This window comes from Tyto alba, unplaced genomic scaffold, assembly GCF_018691265.1.
Source record: "Tyto alba isolate M040663 unplaced genomic scaffold, T.alba_DEE_v4.0 Super-Scaffold_42, whole genome shotgun sequence".
Lineage (NCBI taxonomy): Eukaryota > Metazoa > Chordata > Aves > Strigiformes > Tytonidae > Tyto > Tyto alba.
The window spans coordinates 24,553,659-24,571,604 of NW_024881318.1; the positions used below are offsets into that span (position 1 = coordinate 24,553,659).

Consider the following 17,946-nt stretch of genomic DNA (forward strand, 5'->3'; position numbering starts at 1 on the left):
TCAGGGAGGAGGCTGAGCTCCCAGGAATGCACAGCGCCTACTCATTCACAACCTTGTTAGGGATTACCATGTGTTTAGAAATGTGGGCCAGCAGCTCTTTGTACCAAAACAATGTCTGCTCTTAAATTCGAAAAGAACAAGGATGTCAGAGAAGGATTGTTTTGGTTTTTGAAATAAAACAGGGTAAGATCTGAGACTATTCTTCCAGGATCTAAATCCAAGTTTTCAAAAATGTAGATACTGACAATGAATCTGTAGTATCAAAACCTCAAAGGTTAAACATGTTGATTTTGTACGCTTATAATCAATGGAAGACATTTCTAGAGAAATCAGATTTGCAGAAGAAGATGTCTTTCAAAAAGTGAGTTGAGAGTACTAGGAAAGAGAACAAAGTTTGCATATACAATCCTTTCATCTAGATCTAAAAAGCAGTAAACAAAAGACTAATGTGAATTAGAACCAAATGTGTTCCCAGTTTAATCTAATTCTGTTCAATTAGATCTAGACAAAAAAAAAAAAAAAAGAAAAAAAAAAAAAGGAAAAAAAAAAAAAAAGGAAAAAAAAAAGGCGAAAAAAAAAAAAAAAGCAGTACCTGTGAAGAAGAGAAGGATGCTGGAAAGGGAACAAATAGCAGATGATAGAGAGCAAAAAGAGAGAAACAGAACAACAGCATCTACAGAATAGAAGGTGCTCAGTGGGAGGGTGGGGAAAAGGCAAGACTGGAAAAACCAATGTCTCTGTGGATTCTGTTAATTTTAGTTTCCAGTAAAATGTCAGCTTTTAATTCCCAGGCTTGACTTTTGAAGATACATCCAGGTGTCCTTCATGTGTCACACTGATGGATGAGATACAATAGGGCTGCTGTCATTTCTGACCTTCCTTCATTGCTTCAGAAAGACGATTCTGGATTGCAGAACGTGTATATTTTGACTCACACAGTTTCTACAGTTTATGGGATAAAGTATATTACACTGATGAGAAGCAAATGTAGAATCTATGGATTTTGATATTTCTGTTGTGAAAGATATTGATTGTGGTGGCTTTGGAGATGTGTTGGTCTTCTTAATATAAGAAAATATTAAAACTTTGCTTGTGGACCTAAGAATTTTGCCTTTATAGCTCTGTCAAGTCCTTCTGTTTTTGTTTTTTTTTTTTTTTTTTCTGAGAATGTCATTTAAAATAGGCCTCCTTCAGCTCAGTATATTAAGATGGAGAAGGGGTTAATGGAGCATTAGAGAAAAGATTAAGGAAAAAAATGTATTGGAACTTTAGAAAAACATGAGTTATTTCCCTGACACAAAGTTCTCTTCAACTCCTAACCAGCAAACAAAATCTTAATGAATAAGAAGCCACTGAACATCAGAATAGTTAAATCACTTTTCTAAACAACCTTAAAGCCTCTCCTACAAGAAAGTCATCCTTTCATCCTTTACATACCCTGGGTTTGGTCTAGTTTTAGTTTGATTATGAAACTTATTTGATCTTTTATCTCTTGCAATATGTAGTATTTAAAAGAAAATTATTAACTTGACTCTTTCTCTCCTGCAGGGATTTATCCACAGATATCTGAAACTTACAGAACTTTAGTAATTCTAACCTGTGATGTAAATGTAAATCTGTTGTTTAAACCAGAATATGCATGACAGCACCACATGCAAAGTTATCTTGTTTTGGCCTTTTTAACATAAACCCTTTTGATAAGTTGGAGCAGCTACAGTGGAGCAACAAAATACGTTGTTTTTCACTTGCGAGATGGAACACTCAAAAAAGTAACCTGTTTTTTCTAGAGTGGAATACATGACAGATATTATAAACAAATACTACTACTAACAAAAAAAAAAAAAAAGGCATTTCAAAGTAAGACATGCTCCAATAATACTTTACTTGTTTTTCTTCACTTAAGACTTCAGATCTCAGTTCTGTCTCTATTGTTTATTTTCTTATCCCTGTCTGAAATCAGTCTGGGATCTCTTTCAGGCTCAGCTAATCGGCCGTTATTCCTGAAGAACTGAGCAGCAGACATGGTTGTTAAGTACACAACATGGTATTTAACTCCTCAATACATTTATTTTACATGACAAATTTTAGATACACACACTGATTTTTACTCTGTTGCAATTGTTTTATAAATAGAAGTTGATGATGGATAATAACAATTTTCTGCCTCATTTTGCATTATAACTTCAGTAAACATCATCTCTGTGTTATAGGAAAAAATAAAGGACAGAAAAAACCCAGTAAATTGAGTGGTTACTTACACTGGTAGAGAAAAAAGCACCACCAGTAATATAATAGAACCAGATTCATAGAACAGTTCAGGTTAGAAGGGACCTTAGAGACCATCTAGCTCCAACCCCCCTGCCACGGGCAGGGACACCTTCCACCAGACCAGGGTGCTCAAAGCGCCGTCCAACCTGGCCTTGAACCCTTCCAGGGAGGGGGCAGCCACAGCTGCTCTGGGCACCCTGTGCCAGGGTCTCACCATCCTCACAGGAAAGAATTTCTTCCTTAGATATAATCTAAATCTGCCCTCTTTCAGTTTAAAACCATTACCCCTTGTCCTATCACTACACACACTGATAGAGTCCCTCCCCACCTTTCCTGTACCCCCTTTAAGTACTGGAAGCTCTAAGGTCTCTCCAGAGCCTTCTCTTCTCCAACAACTGTAAATCTCTCAGCCTGTCCTCACAGGACAGCTGCTCCAGCCCCCCAGTCATCTCTGGGGCTTCCTCTGAACCCGCTCAAGCAGGTCCATGTCCTTCTTGTGTTGGGGGTTCCAGAGCTGGACACAGCACTGCAGGTGGGGGTCTCACAAGAGCGGTGTAGAAGGGCAAAATCCCCGCCCTCAACCTGTTGGCCACAGTTCTCTTGATGCAGCCCAGGATACGGTTGGCTTTCTGGGCCATGAGCACAATCAGTTTTCCATCCACTACTACACCCAAGTCCTCTGCAGGGCTGCTCTCAATTCACTCATCATCCAGCCTGTCTTTGTGCTCGGGATTTCCCTGACCCATGTGCAGGACCTTGTACTTGGCCTTGTTGAACTTCATGAGGTTTGCATGGGCCCAACTCTCCAGCCTGTCCAGGTCCCTCTGGATGGCATCCCTTCCCTCCAGTGTGTCGACCTCACCATGTAGCTTGGTGTCATCGGTGAACTTGCTGAGGATGCACTCAATCCCACTGTCCATGTCACCAACAAAGATGTTAAACAGCAGCAGGTCCCAACAGTGACTCCCGAGGAATGCCACTCATCACTGCTCTCCACGTGGACATCGAGCCATTGACTGCAACTCTTTGAGTGCGACCACCCAGCCAATTCCCTTATCCACCATGTAGTCCATCATTCAAATCCATGTTTCTCCAATTTAGAGACAAGGATGTTGTATGGGTCAGTATCAAACGCTTTGCACAACTCCAAGTAGATGATGGCTGTTGCTCTTCCATTATCCATCAACACTGTAACCCTGCTGTAGAAGGTGATAAAATTTGTCAGGCAAAATATGCCCTTTGTGAAGCCATGTTGGCTGTTACCAATCACCTCTCTTTTTTTCTATGTGTCCTAGCATCCCTTCCAGGAGGATGTGCGCCATGATCTTGCTGGGCACAGAGATGAGACTGACTGGCCTATAGTTCCCCAGGTCTTCCTTTCTTCCCTTTTTAAAAATGGAGGTTATGTTTCCCCTTTTCCAGTAAGTGGGACTTTCATTGGACTGCCACAACTTCTCAAATATGACAGGTAGTGGCTTAGCCACTTCATCCACCAGTTCCCTCAGGTCCCATGGACTTGTGCACCTTCAGGTTCCTTAGATGGTCTTGAACCTGATCTTCTCCTATGGTGGACAGTTCTAAATTCTCTCAGTCCCCTCCTTTGCCTTCTGAAACTTGAGCAGTGTGGCTGGAGCCCTTGCCAGTGAATATTGAGGCAAATATGTCATTGAGCACCTCAGCCTTCTCCATATCTCAGGGAACCAGGTCTCCTGTTTCATTCTGTAGAGGGCCCACATTTTCCCTAGTCTTCCTTTTATCATTGATGTACCTATAGAAGCTTTTCTTGTTGCCCTTGATGTCCCTGGTCAGATTTAATTCTATCAGGGCTTTGGTCTTCCTAACCTGATCCCTGGCTGCTCAGACAATTTCTCTGTATTCCTCCCAAGCTATCTGTCCTTGCTTCCACCCTTTCTAGGCTTCCTTGTTATGTTTGAACTCGTCCAGGAGCTCCTGGTTCATCCATGCAGGACTCCTGGTGTTTTTGCCTCACTTCCTCTTGTTTGGCATGCAAAACTCCTGAGCTTGGAGGAGGTGATCCTTGAATAGCAACCAGCTTTCTTGTGCCCTTCTTCCTTCCAGGGCTTTATCCCATGGTACCCCACCATGCAGGTCCCTAAAGAGGCCAAAGTCTCTTTTCCTGAAGTGCAGGTTAGCGAGCTTGCTGTGCATCCACCTCGCTGCCCGAAGGATCTTGAACTCCACCATTTCATGGTCACTGCAGCCAAGGCTGCCTTTGTGCTTCACACTCCCCACCAGCCCCTCCTTGTTGTGAGAACAAGGTCCAGCATAGCACCTCTCCTCATTGACTCCTCTATCACTTGGAGAAGGAAGTTAACATCAACGCATTCCAAGAATCTCCTGGATTGCTTATGCCCTGCTGTGTTGTCCCTCTAACAGCTCTTGGGGTGGTTGAAATCCCCCATGAGGATGAGGGTTTGTGAATGTGAGGCTGCTCCTATCTGTCTATAGAGGGACTCATCTGCTTGGTCTTTCTGGTCAGATGGCCTGTACCAGGCCCCCACTATAAATCTCCTGTCCCTGTGCTCCCTTTAATCCTGACCCACAAACTCTCAGTTTGCTTCTCATCCATCCCCAGGCAGAGCTCCCTGCACTCCAGCTGGCCATTAATATAGAGGGCAAGACCCCCTCCTCATCTCCCCTCCCTGTCCTTCCTACAGAGCCTGTATCCTTCCATTCCAACTCTCCAGTCATAGGAGCCATCCCACCGCGTCTCCATGATGCCAGTAAGACCACAGCCCTGCGGGTGTGTGCACATTTCTAGCTCTTCTTGTTTACTCCCCACGGTATGCGCATTTGCATGGAGGCATTTAAGTTGGCCCTCCGGTGAAGCTCACTCACAGGCTTGAGTGGTTGGAATCTCTTTGTGCTGCTCTTCAGGTGCTCTCCTGTTGACCTCTGACCCCTCTCCAGGCTCTGGGCATCTATTGCTGGCACTGGCAGCAAGCTGGTACGAGTGAGATTGATTGAGGTTCCTTTCCCCCAGTAACTTTAGTTTAAAGCCCTCTTCATCAACTTGGCAAGCCAATGACTGAAGATGCTTCCCCCTTTCTGTGACAGAAGGACCCCATCAGCCTCCAGTGGACCAGGTTTCTCAAAGCGAGTCCCATGGTCTAAGTAGCTGAACTCCTGGCTGTGGCACCAGTCCCGTAAGCATTTGTTAATTTGCCAGATTCGACAGGCAAATTTTCTCCTCCTGACAGTTTTTTCCTTTCTCCTTTCCACTCTTTGCCCCATATTTTTCTGTCATGTAGCCAAATCAAAGCTTGATATTAAAGCTGTAAAGGTTAATTCTGTGACTCCTCTGAATTTTCTGCAGTTACTCATTTCTTAATTTGCATCTCTTAGTCCACAGGTATTATGATGCTACTGTGCAACCAAACATTTGTAGATGAAAAATAATATCAGACTATTTTGAATTTTAACTTAAGGAGATGTTGACAAATCCAAGGCAAAGAACTAGATTGTTAAAAATACATAAAATATACACTTTTTTTTTCATCTTACTGCTAAGTATGACAATAAAATGATTTTTCCATAAATGTGAACAGTGTTATGTTTTCCATAAACATGAATGAAGTGCAATGAACAAAGTGTTACTTTATTAATGGAAAATTAAATTATAGTGCTATTATGTAGACTTAGTGACACAACAAACAGAAATAAAGTAACTAAAGCAGGCAATTTGTTAGCCAGAAATAAATTCCAAAAACATGTCAGAAATTCTGCAAAGACTTCAGTTAAGGAATAGGAATAGATAACAGCTATAATGAAAAACAATTATTTAGGCTGTACATAAAAATATTGAATACAACAATGTACCTAAACTACAGTTTTAAAATTTTTTGAAGAAAAAAATCCGATAAGTATGTAGAGCCATGTCTTTCTAAGAGTATACTCATGCTTCACTTTCCTAAGCTATCCAGTATAAATGTAAAAATGCTGCTGCTGCACCAAAGTTAGGATAAGAGCTGTAGGACTTCTAATGCAGATGTCTAAGAATTCTTTACATTGTTACCTCAAACTGCTTTACATTGCTTTACATTATTACCATAACTCTTAAAGCTGATATTTCAAGGGAAGTGACTTTGTCTGTAAACTCAAAGAGCTGGAATGAACAAGCTCATGTATCACTGAAGCAGTGTGTACTTGGAAGCAGTTTTACTCTTCTCCTTTTATAGTAACATAACATTTAACGGTGAATTAAATGCACCAGGATCAAAAAAATATATTGTGCAAAAAGAAAATGTTATCTAAACCATTTAGAAATATCACATGAGATAATATTTACAATATATTACTAATAACATCCATTTATTTTTCTTTATCAAAGTTAAGAAGCTGGCATACTGCAGCTTCATCAGACAGTTCTGCACTGTAATACATTTTCACTGACATTCTCTGACTGCTTTTTATCCTCCTTCATTTAGACTTATATTAGCTATTATAAGCTATAATCAAAATGACTAATTCAAAATGAATGGTCCAAATTATGAAATATATTCTTGGTCAAAGATCAACTGTTCCTTTGAAAGAATGAATAGAGTGAAAATTTAGCAAATCTCTCTCTCAGTGGAAAGAGAGAGCACAGGTTTTCCAGGATTGCCTGCTGCTTTCCTTAAATCTTAACACAGTCCCATTATACAGCTGGGAAGTCTACATTTTGAAAGAGTATCTGAAGAATGGGCTTGTGAGTTTTGCATGCTAATAGCATCCTGGGTGAATCCCTTATATTAACACATAACAACTTTCTACGCTGAACTCCAGAATAAAGAGTAGGGAATTGTGAAGAGCTGTCTGGGTCATACTTCCACTTCCACTATGCGCTGTGAAGGAGAATTTTACATAAATGAAGTTTTCAAGGTGTGACTGTTGAAGCCACATTATCCCACCCTGCCAACCTCTGAAATGTTATTCCCAGTCTCACAGATTAAGGTATTTTTCTTAAAGCTCCTCGATACCAGGTACTAGATGAAAATCTCAAACTACATTTTAAGAAAGCTCCTGGCTTTTCTGGTTTTGGGAAACCCTTTTAGATTTAACCACTTGAGGACAAAGGAAAAAAAAAAAAAAAAAACTGTTTAAACAAACTCTTGCGATTCTCCAAGGCATAATTAAAAAGAGTTGGAGTTGACAGTACTGTAATATAATCAAGCAGAATATAATATAGTCCAGTAGAAAACTGTGATCAGTTTATTTTAATGGAGCAGAAAGAGGGTAAACCTTTCTTAGTTTGGATGCTACCATGGACCACTTGAGCCCTGGACCAGGTTTGTCTCCAGATGAGTATTTTGCACCCTCACATTCTGCTCTGGGGAGCAGGAGAGGTTAGCATTATGGACAGTAGCCTTGTCATGCCAGATAGTCCCAGTTCACCAGCTGGAAGGATTACTGGGCTGTTTTATTCACTGTGTAGATATAACCAAGGAAAAATCAGGGCCCTCACATGGCACTCACTAAAACCAGTCCAGCTAGCACTTTCTGATAGCATCAAACTACCTCAAAAAGAGCCTTCACATAAAAATTTTGCAGAAACATACAGTTTTTGACATCCAGCATGGATAAGACAATCATATCATGGTATGATTAGGTGTTTAACAGACATTACCTGGATTACTACATATTTCTATTTAAATTTTGTATGGATTTGCAAGTTAATATTTGGTGTATTTAGGGATCCAGACTGAAAAGTTTGCACAGCATTACAAAATTTTATATCTTTTTATGATATTCTAGCAGGGATAGCCAAGCAGGAAGAACTGTGACAGCAAAACTTAAGCTCTTGCAAGATCACAGAGGTATCCGTTTCTCTGCATGTGAGGATGAAATTTTGTATAGTTCTTAAAACAGACTTTTAATGAGATCACGCTACATTTTTCTATTGGCCCCAAGTATAAATTAGTATACCATCTGTGTTATATTATGAATGTTCTTATCTATAAACAGTATTATTTTGGCATTAGAATGAGCTCGTATTCGCACTGTAAAAGCACTCTGGCTAGAATTCCTTCTCTTTTTTATGATACTGAGCAGAGTTTATCAGAAAACAGAACTACATGTATTTTATAAGCCAAATTTGGATAAGCCTCAAAATATGCCATGTTCCAATATACACTGTACTGTGTTATGTGGGAGAGAGCTTAAATAGACTTCTGGCTAAGAAGAAGCATGGAACAAATACAGTTTGCAATTTACAAGCTCATTAAGACTGCATGATTCTCTCATTAAAGGAACCATCTGGGTGCTGGGATTAATGTTAAGAAATTAAATGAGTGTCTTTTTTTTTTTTTTCCTTTCTATTTGAAATAGAAAAATACCTGCAAAAGTCAGTATTTTTTTTCAGAAGGCTGAAATGATTAACCATACATGCTAGTACAATGTAAATTTACTCCTCATTCTCAAGTGCCAATGACCCTCCTGTTCAAGACCCATCACTTCTAGATATCACACAGCAAATTCACGGGAGTGTTTTCCTTACACAATGTTTAGAAGAAACTTAATTTTCTCCTCTGACACCAGTAAAAGCCCAGCTCTGTGAATTTTACTTCTGCTGTTTTACAGACATATTCCAGTTTTCAAATTATCAATTTTCTGACTGTTCACTCCCTGGTTCACTGGAGCACAAATGATGTTGAAACATTTGGCTTGGCTTCCAAAGCATGATATAAAACAGATGAACTTTGTTGCTTAAAACAGCTTACTTCTCTGCTTTTCCCATTTAATGCCTGCATGACTGTATTTCTATTTTCTTTTTATTTTACGAGTAAGAGGAGCAAAAAAGCAAGGAAATTTTGCAATAGGATAGATACCCAGAAGTTGAAACATGTTTGACACACTTAGGAAAACCAAGAAAACATAAGAAAATATCCACACCTATTAGTGTCATATGAAGTATGGTCTGAGCAGCAGATCCTGCTTCATCTGCAATATTTTAATTGGCAATTATGAGTTCCATGTATTACCACATTTCAATTTATCAGAAGGAAAACAAAACTTGCAAATGAACAGAAGAGACTAGAGTGTTTCTAATTAAAAAAAACCCAAAAAACCAAAAACCAACCAACCAAAAAAAAAAAAACCAAACAAAACCCCCCAAACAAACAAACAAACAAACAAAAAACAAACAAAAACCTAACCACAAAACAAAACAACCAACCCTGATGTACTGTTCCTTAGGCATGCATTCTTCTTTGGAAGGGATAAAAGCTTTTCAGCCATCCATCTATCCTCTTTGTGCTCTGTATACCTAAAATGGTCATATACAGAAGCAGAGAATTCACCATTTAAGAAACCAGCAAACTTTCTCTTGGAGCGTGAACTCCCTGTGCTTTTGATGCAGGTAAGAAGCTTTGCACAGCAGATCTGATGTAGGTCAAAAACAATTCCTGACAAATCAAGTGGAAAGAAAGTCACTGAAGAGTGTCAAGCTGTCCAAGTGCTTTTGTTTGGTGCTAGTACTTCTGTAACAGCTTGTAACAGGGGCTGCAGGTGCATAGTCGTGTCTGGAAAGAGCTTGGCGAAGGAAAAGATGCCTCTAAATGAAGTGTCATGAGGACACTGAAATATCTGGTATGGCTTGCTTCCCAGAAACTGCAGATTAAGCCGGATTCACAGGGTAACTCACAGGGTATGTTAGAGTAATACATATGTAGCTCAAGCTGGAGTTATTGTTTATTTTTCTTTTTTGTACTTGGCTTTTTGCTTCACCTACATCTGTTATAACCAAGGAAATATGAGGCCTCACATTCTTTATCTGGACGCAACTATACCCCATTTAAGTAGTTTTGCTTTCTTCCATTTTAGGTTACTTTACTAGCTAAATAACTTCAGCTAGTGTTAACAGTTTATCTGATTCTGCTTGGGAGAGACGATAGATATTCTCAGGCTCTGCTCTTGTTTGCTCTGCTGTGTCATTTTGCTTTTACAACTTCATCAGAAATTTGTACCAAAGCCTGTGAAAGCTAATCCAATAGAGAGGAGTATTGACTGGAAATGTTGCTAACGTAAAATAAATAAAGGAAAGCTGAGTTCATGTGGACAAACAATAAAGTCAGTACTGTGTATTCAGCTTCTTCCTGGCAAACTTCTGACAGTTTGCTCACTTTAATGTTGGATATATACACACACATATATGCATGTGTGTGTGCATACTGTATATATAATGTACACGTATATAATGTTGATTGGAAGCAACTGTCTTCTTCTGCTGCTATGACCTCTGATTTCTGTGGTTGCCTGGATTCTGGGCAGCCTGTATGAACACTTGCTAACCTCTTAACATTTCAAGAATCTTGAAGCCAACAGGCTATAAAAAAATCTAAATCACATTTTATATGTCATTATCTTAAAAAATAAATTAAAAAATGTTCTTCCCATAGAGAAATGTGTAAAACTGTCTTCATCACGAGGGATTTTTTTTCGTTTAGAAATGCAAAATTTCCAGTGAGATTGAAATTCTACTTTCTGAAATGCTCTTTGTTGGCTTCACTCAATACTGTGTCCTTGTATACTTCTCCCAGAGGAAAGAGAATAGGCAGACATGGAGCAAGAGAAAAAGTACACAGTAATGGAAGTAAGACTATTCCAACAGGGTTAAAAATACAGAATATCTAGTCTGGCCAGTACAGACACTACCAGGTATTTAATGGAGTGGGCTCATGACTCAAAATTAGTTAATCAGCAAATCTATTAAACTACATCAGAAACAAGATAAAAAGTAATAATGGAAATGTTATAATGTAAACATTATTGAAATTATATTTCCATGAGAATAGGAAGATTATAATTAATCTAGACTGTGTGTTCTTATCAGAAGGTCTGGGTTTGCTTCTAGTCATTCTGCATTAGAAGGAGCACTGCAATAGGAGGGATTAAGAGATCTGCAACATGTATGACATGGGTACTAAATTTTTCCATGTGAAAAGAGGCACTGAAAATATAAATTAGAAAGCTGATGAGCAAGACTGGTACACAAATATATAAAACACCCAATCCTTTGCTAACATAAGGTCACAATGCTACTTAAAACATTCCAAGGCAAGAGACAACAGAATGAAGAAATTCCTGCACATCACAGAGAGCTCACCTGTGGAAGTGAGTGTCAAAAGATACTCCTGAAGCCAAAAATTCAGCTCCTTTTTTATTAAAAAATGACCAAAATTTGTTGTAATAAATAAACTACCCAGACTCGCTAAAGTAAGCAATACATACAGTAAGGAGAGTTCTGGAGTACTCATGCATAGGGAAATAATGAAGATGTGGAGGAGATTCCCCCTCAAGGAAGATTATACCGTAACCATCAAGTTTCTTACTGTTCTCAAACATTGGCAGCTGGCTTCTGTCACAGACCAGGAGCTGGATTAGCTGGCAAGGACCACACCTGTGATGACATAAAACAATGTCCCTATGCTAAGGACACCAGACTGGTGTGCAGGACCCTTCTAGGTGGATAGGAGCCTCTCTCCTCCTTTTTTTTTTTTTTTTTCCCTCTTCATTTCTTTTTTTCTACTTTGCCTCATGAAGAAAGGCACATTAGAGCCTTAAATTACATTTAGCATATTGCAGAAGTTTTCAATTAACACTCACATGAGGGTTTCACAGAGACAACTGAAACATGAAATGATCTGTAGATACTAGTGGTTTCTGGGGCTCAGAAATAAATTGTATTTACTAGTTCCAATAAGAAATTCCAGTTTTTCAGTTTCCTTTGCAACAAAAAAAAATGATCTCTTCAGATCCACAATGGACATAGAAATACTCTACAGTGGCATAAAATAAACATTAGTAGGTTACCCCCATACTACTTTTCTTCTTGTTTAATGCAGTGTCTAGAAATTAATTACAGCATTTTGACCTGGTACATGCTGAACTAATGTCAGCTTGTTCTTGATGTATTCGGTATCAGATTGAATGATAGATCTATTTATAGTACTCCTAGAATTTGTTATACATTAGGGAATTGCAAGTCAGATAGCCCTGACATTAACATAAATATCCATGGACATCTAAAATGTGTAAATCATTCTGAGTATTTCCCGGTGTTTATGGTTAGTGTAATCTTTTTCTGCATCTCAAGGGATGCTAATGTCTGCTTATAGCCTAATCTGGAAGGACAGCTTTGCGTGGGGATTGTTTCAGCCACAAACAGTAAAGCCCAGCCATTTATTTATTGTAAACCATAGTAACACTAGTCATCAGAATTTACTTCACTGTGTATAAAAGAACATTTCCTGATGGTTATTCATACAGGTTCTGGCTTAGGCTGTTAGAAGTTACTTAAGCATAAATTGGAAAAAACTTGTTGATAAAACACCTACTGATATACTTCCGTTTTTTGTTTATTTCACACTAACTAAATCACTTCCATGGCAGTAGCAAGAACAACAAAATCCCACAGAATAAGCATGCAGGTAATGGTTGTCCAAATCAGCAATAAGAAACACTGACAGACTCAACCTGTCTCACTGATAAACTCTCTCAATCACTTTGTGTGAGAATCAACTACAGCTGGGAAATTTAAGCAAAACCTGAAAGCTACAAACATGTTACTTGTCTTCTGTTTCCTTCCCGCTATTGGGGACCTATAAACTGGGACTTGACTTTCTGAGGTTTTAGGAAATGGTGTAGAGGCTTTTTATATTTGGTCATTATCAGGGACTCTAGGCAGTTTTGTCAAGGTCAGAAGTCTGCAGCAGCACCAAGAGTCTAGTATGATTCATTTGCACCTGCTTTCCTACTGCTACTTAACCTGACCAGTCATATGTCTTGATATTTTGCTACTTTTCCCAAGATTTCAAGTTAACATAACATAATATCTCAACTGGGAATTACGATATTTTGGCATGCAGATTTGTCTAAAATAAGTCTGAGTGAGACTCAAAACATCATTTTAATGGTGACAGGGCATACTCTGAATTTCAGAATTTCTGAGCTGAATATGAAATCAACTGTGTGATTCACCATGTTCACTAGAAAAATCCACACTTATGCACTTGAACATTTTATTTTCCAGACAACATTGAGTGACTAGTCATAAAGAACCAAACTAGTTCCAATGTGCTGGGACTCTAATATCTAATAAATAAAATAATAAATTTCAATCTGGTTTCTATTCCCATTTTATTACAAGGCTTGAATAAGAAAAAAGTTAGTACATTACGATCTGCTCACTAAGAAAGCCTTGACATCATTAAGAAATCCCCCTTAGAGAGGGATTCCTGAAAATTGCTGTTTGAGAGATTCCACTTTTCAGCCCAGCTCCCAAGAGTTTAGTGGCCTGAAGTACAATTATCTGGCACGAGGGAATCTGCCTCCTTACGTATGAATGCTGTGAGGAGCTGGCTGCAGTAGTGTTGGCAGTAGGTTCAGACACATGACCATTCCTCTTGTCCAGGGACACATGCCAGATGTCAGCCAAAGAAGAAAAACAGAAAGAAAGCAGAGGAAGGAACAAAAGAAGCTTGCATAAAACAACAAAGAACCTTTCTTTCTTTTCCCCATGAAGATGTAAGTTTCATGATTACTGTCTCAGTGTATCTTCATAGTTAACAAAATAAAGATGTAGTTCTGACAGCGCAATTATTTAACAAACTTATGAATTCTTTGATGTTATTCTTTGATGTTATGAATTCTTTAATACGTATTATTGCCAGTGTCATTTCTCCATGACACCCATTTTACTTTGGAGGCTACAATCTGTAAAAAATTGTCTCCATAAACAGGTTTTACTCAGCAGATTTTTACTCTAGAGTTATTCACAAATCCTTCTTTGTGAAAAAAGACTTTATGATCAGCCTGATAATCAGGGCAGATCCTGCTGCCTCTAGAGAAACTTCTAAGAGGTCCTGAGGACCTGTCATTAAGCCAGTGGGAGGTGTGAGTGTTTAGCATCTAGTAGGATTTAGTGTCATGTAACATGTCCTCATACATTTCAGTTATGTGCAGGACATTTTGATGGGTGCTTTAGTTCTTCTTCATCCATGCATGATAAGATTTAGAGGTCATGAAGAAGCCTTCTGTTTCCATCTGTTCTTCAGAGGTCTTGGGAGGCTCTAACGTGTAACAGTGCCGCTATTAGGATGCAGTTTTTACAGTGACAACTAGTGGTATTTTCCTGAGCAAAGCTAAATGCAGCAGGAAACACAATTCCTGACTGCATTTCAGGAAATGAAGTGTGCTTCAGTTTAGAGAGACTCAAGGCTTTAAAAAGAAAGAACAAAAAAGAAAAAGAAAAAAAAGAAGGAAAAGTGGTGAGCTTGTCTGTGACTTCTGGAAACATAATAAAGATTTACAAATATTTTGTTTGTATTGGACTAGAAGAATGTTTGTCTGCTAGAGAGCAGGATGGGCACACCTCCTTACAAAACTAAACAACCCTCCTCCTTCTCCAGCCCTCAAAAATATACCGAAATTCTGAAATAGTTTTGTGGTCTCCTGAGATTCCTTATCTGTGAAGTACCCACTCCTGGCCTTGGCTCTGAATCTAATGCTATGAATACTTGCAGTTCTGATGTTTAGTGAATCACAAGTGAACCTCTACCAGTTTTTTTGGTCTGCTTTCCTGTTTTCATTCAATACAATTTGCTGTGACTTTAACCTATGGTTTATTTGATGGGAAAAGCAGAGAAGGAGGAGCTCTAAGTGACTGCGCTGCATTCCAGCTCTTCCTACAAAAATTGCATTGCCTCAAGGCTTATTTTTTTCCTACTCTGGGAAAATTTGCATTAGCCTGTATCTTCCACCACCTTCTGAAAGTTGCGAACCCAAGCACTTATTGATCAGCAAAGAAACTCAAATCACTGTTTGGCTATATGAAGAATCAACGTATCACAGAATATCTCAAAAATTAAATATATAAGTTAAAACATAATGGTCCATTTAATGAATAGATTCTGAGTATCCCACAGAAGAAACACTATGTTTTTGTCCAAAATGTAGCAAAAGGAATTTTAAAACCATGGCCAACTTCACGATTTAAATTACAATTATGAAGTAGAAGAGCATGGTTTGCTAAACAATGCTCATCATGAAAAGCCTGGATGGCACCATCAGGTATTCAGTTTTAGTAACCAAAGCCCCTTGACATCAGATAGTTGAGTGATGTGAGCAGAACTGTCAGTTGACATAAACAAGGTTATTAAATTACATAGGGACTGAGTACTGTAAAATTTTGTAGTAGATTTCTAAATATAACCTACAGTGAGAATGGAGCCATGGCAGTGACATGGCAATATGTATATTAAGGATTTTAAATTATCTTCTCAGTCAAAACTTAAATATCAATAACAAAAAAGGCTCACATTCAATAATACAACTATGACCCAGTTTTTATTAAGTTATCCCCAACCTCATGCTAATTCTTTAAAGCTCCTGAAAACAAACATATAACACTTTCTGTAGGGTAAGACAAAATTCATTCACACCTCTGGACTTTATATAAGAGTTCCTTGATTTTTATTTTACTTTGTTGGATCGAAAAATTAGACAATGCGTTATATTTACATAAGTTAATCATCAAAATAATCAGATCCCATATTAACATGCTGCTTGACATATTTTTCCTTTTGCTTCTGAAACATTAAGTTTGTAAGAGAAACATGAGTAGCTTTAAGCAAAAAGATCCCTAATAAGAAGATTGACTTAGGAGAATTTCAACTGAATTATATGATCTAATTTTGAACTTTTAGAAACTATTATAATCTTTTAATTCCCTGTTCAAATCCCTTTATCTGTTATTATCATTTTTGTCATAAAAACAGCTCCCTCTGTATGGACAACCTATCTTTTGCAAGAGAAAACACAGAGAAATTGGATTGCACATAGCTACTATTTTTTTACACTATTCACATAGACAGTGTTTGCTATCCTACCTAATTCATTTAGTTTCTTAGGTATATGATATTGTAGACATGTGCAAATAAATGTGACTGTTGCATCAATTAATATTAAAAAGTTATCATTAAGATGATATGTCGTAAGTTCTTCAATGCATTATATACAAGCAGGATCTTTTCTTAAGAATTTCATAATTGAAAATTTATATTGCCTCTCTTATAGATAAAAGCAAGGAATCTGGAAAACAAGTATAGGTTCAATTGCAAAAAGCAGTGTGATAAATAATGGAAAGCATACTTTGCTATTGTTTTTTTTAAATAACATCTAAGGAAAAAATAGAATCCACATGTTTTTTGCATTGGTTATACTGACTTTTAAATTGTTAAACAGAAAAATATTTAATAAACATGGTTTTCTGGGTATGCAAAAGCCCCTCAACTATAAATATTAATTCAGACTTGGTATGCTGTATCAGTATGTCATATTTATAGTTCAGTGTGTTTACTTATAGTAAGTACTGATAAAATTTAGAATTAATATTCTCATAAAAATACTGACATAAATGTTAATCTTGGAGTGGGAAAAGATTAGAAGCTATTATTTCCTTGAGAAATGCAGTTTTGTAAACTTCCATTATCACTTATTCATACTATTTTCCAATCACACAGAAACAATTACTATTTTCCTGAAATACATGTTCAACAATGCCTTTATGAGCTCACGAGAGTCACAACTAATACAAGACATTTTCAAATTTTCATATACTGTGATATTATAAGAATCAAAGAAGAGCCACAGTTGCAACTGCTACCCCTGTCAATTACACCATAAGCCACTAGAATAGATACCTGTAGGACTTCAAAAAGCGAAATCTCATCTGATTTCTTGGAGATGGACGAGGGATATAGGCTCCAAAAGGATCCCACAGAAAGTCCATTGGCAAGGTTAATTCTAAAATCGTCTAAAAAATATATCCCTGAGTGGAAGCAGGACAGTTGTGCTGGAGGTGCCCTGCACTAATCATGAAGCACTTGTAACTGTGTAAGGGAACGTCCTTTTGCTATGTATGCTTTGGCAGAGATGTGGCTGGCTGAGAGCACAAGCTAGAAGGGATAACTGGGATTTCCTGCTGCATGAGACTTGCCCTTTGCATGAACGGTTCCCATAGTCGGGGCTCTTATCAAATTATTCCAGTGAGAACTCTTATGGCAAACCCTTGGATAGTTATAAAAGACACTAAAGAGCACAGAACCATAGAACTAAGGCAGACCAGAAATAGCCAATGCTCCAATTATTCACTGCTGACAAAAAGCCTTCAAACACTTAACAGTCTGTTGAAATAATTTTCAATATGGATTATATTTGAACAATCTGGTTTGGCTGGTATCAGACAACTAAGAAGTACGCAGAAAAAAACTCCACACCCCAGAAAAGAAGCCCAAATCAAAATCTGCTACAACCCCTGGTGTGTCCCTCTCCAGCACTATAAGGAACTAGTAACCAAGGAATAAAACAGATATTAAAAAAAAAAATCCTTAATTTCCCCTGTTTAATTCTTAACTCTCTTCAAGTGTGTCTTCCTCACAGTTTCTAAAGAGAATCAATTTATAACATTAAGTAGCTTTTCTGAAAGGGCTTAATCATCTATGAGAGATCAGCCACTCTAAGAAAGTACGTCTCAGACTGATAGATAATTTTCAGGCCTCTTGGCAGCTTTTCTCAAAGACATCACTCACTGTACTGAATTACCTCTAGTGACTTTGGGAACTGAACTCAGTTCCCCGCTAGCTGAGGTCATTCCTGTTTGGTGTCTTTTTGGTGTTTGTT

At 38.0% G+C, this 17,946-nt stretch overlaps 1 protein-coding gene across 4 annotated transcripts in view; it reads right to left on the reverse strand.

Annotated features, from left to right (window-relative positions):
- Positions 1-17,946, reverse strand: part of PDE4D (phosphodiesterase 4D) — a 432,217-nt gene that overhangs the window by 170,684 nt on the left and 243,587 nt on the right. Inside the window, exon 1 of one of the 4 annotated variants that reach the window (XM_042804782.1) lies at positions 16,968-17,303. The exons of the other annotated variants lie outside the window; for them this stretch is intronic. Coding sequence (XP_042660716.1) covers positions 16,968-17,056 — 89 coding nt within the window. The 5' untranslated portion in view covers positions 17,057-17,303. Of the gene's footprint in view, positions 1-16,967; positions 17,304-17,946 lie in introns of those variants that run through there. 4 annotated transcript variants of the gene reach the window in all.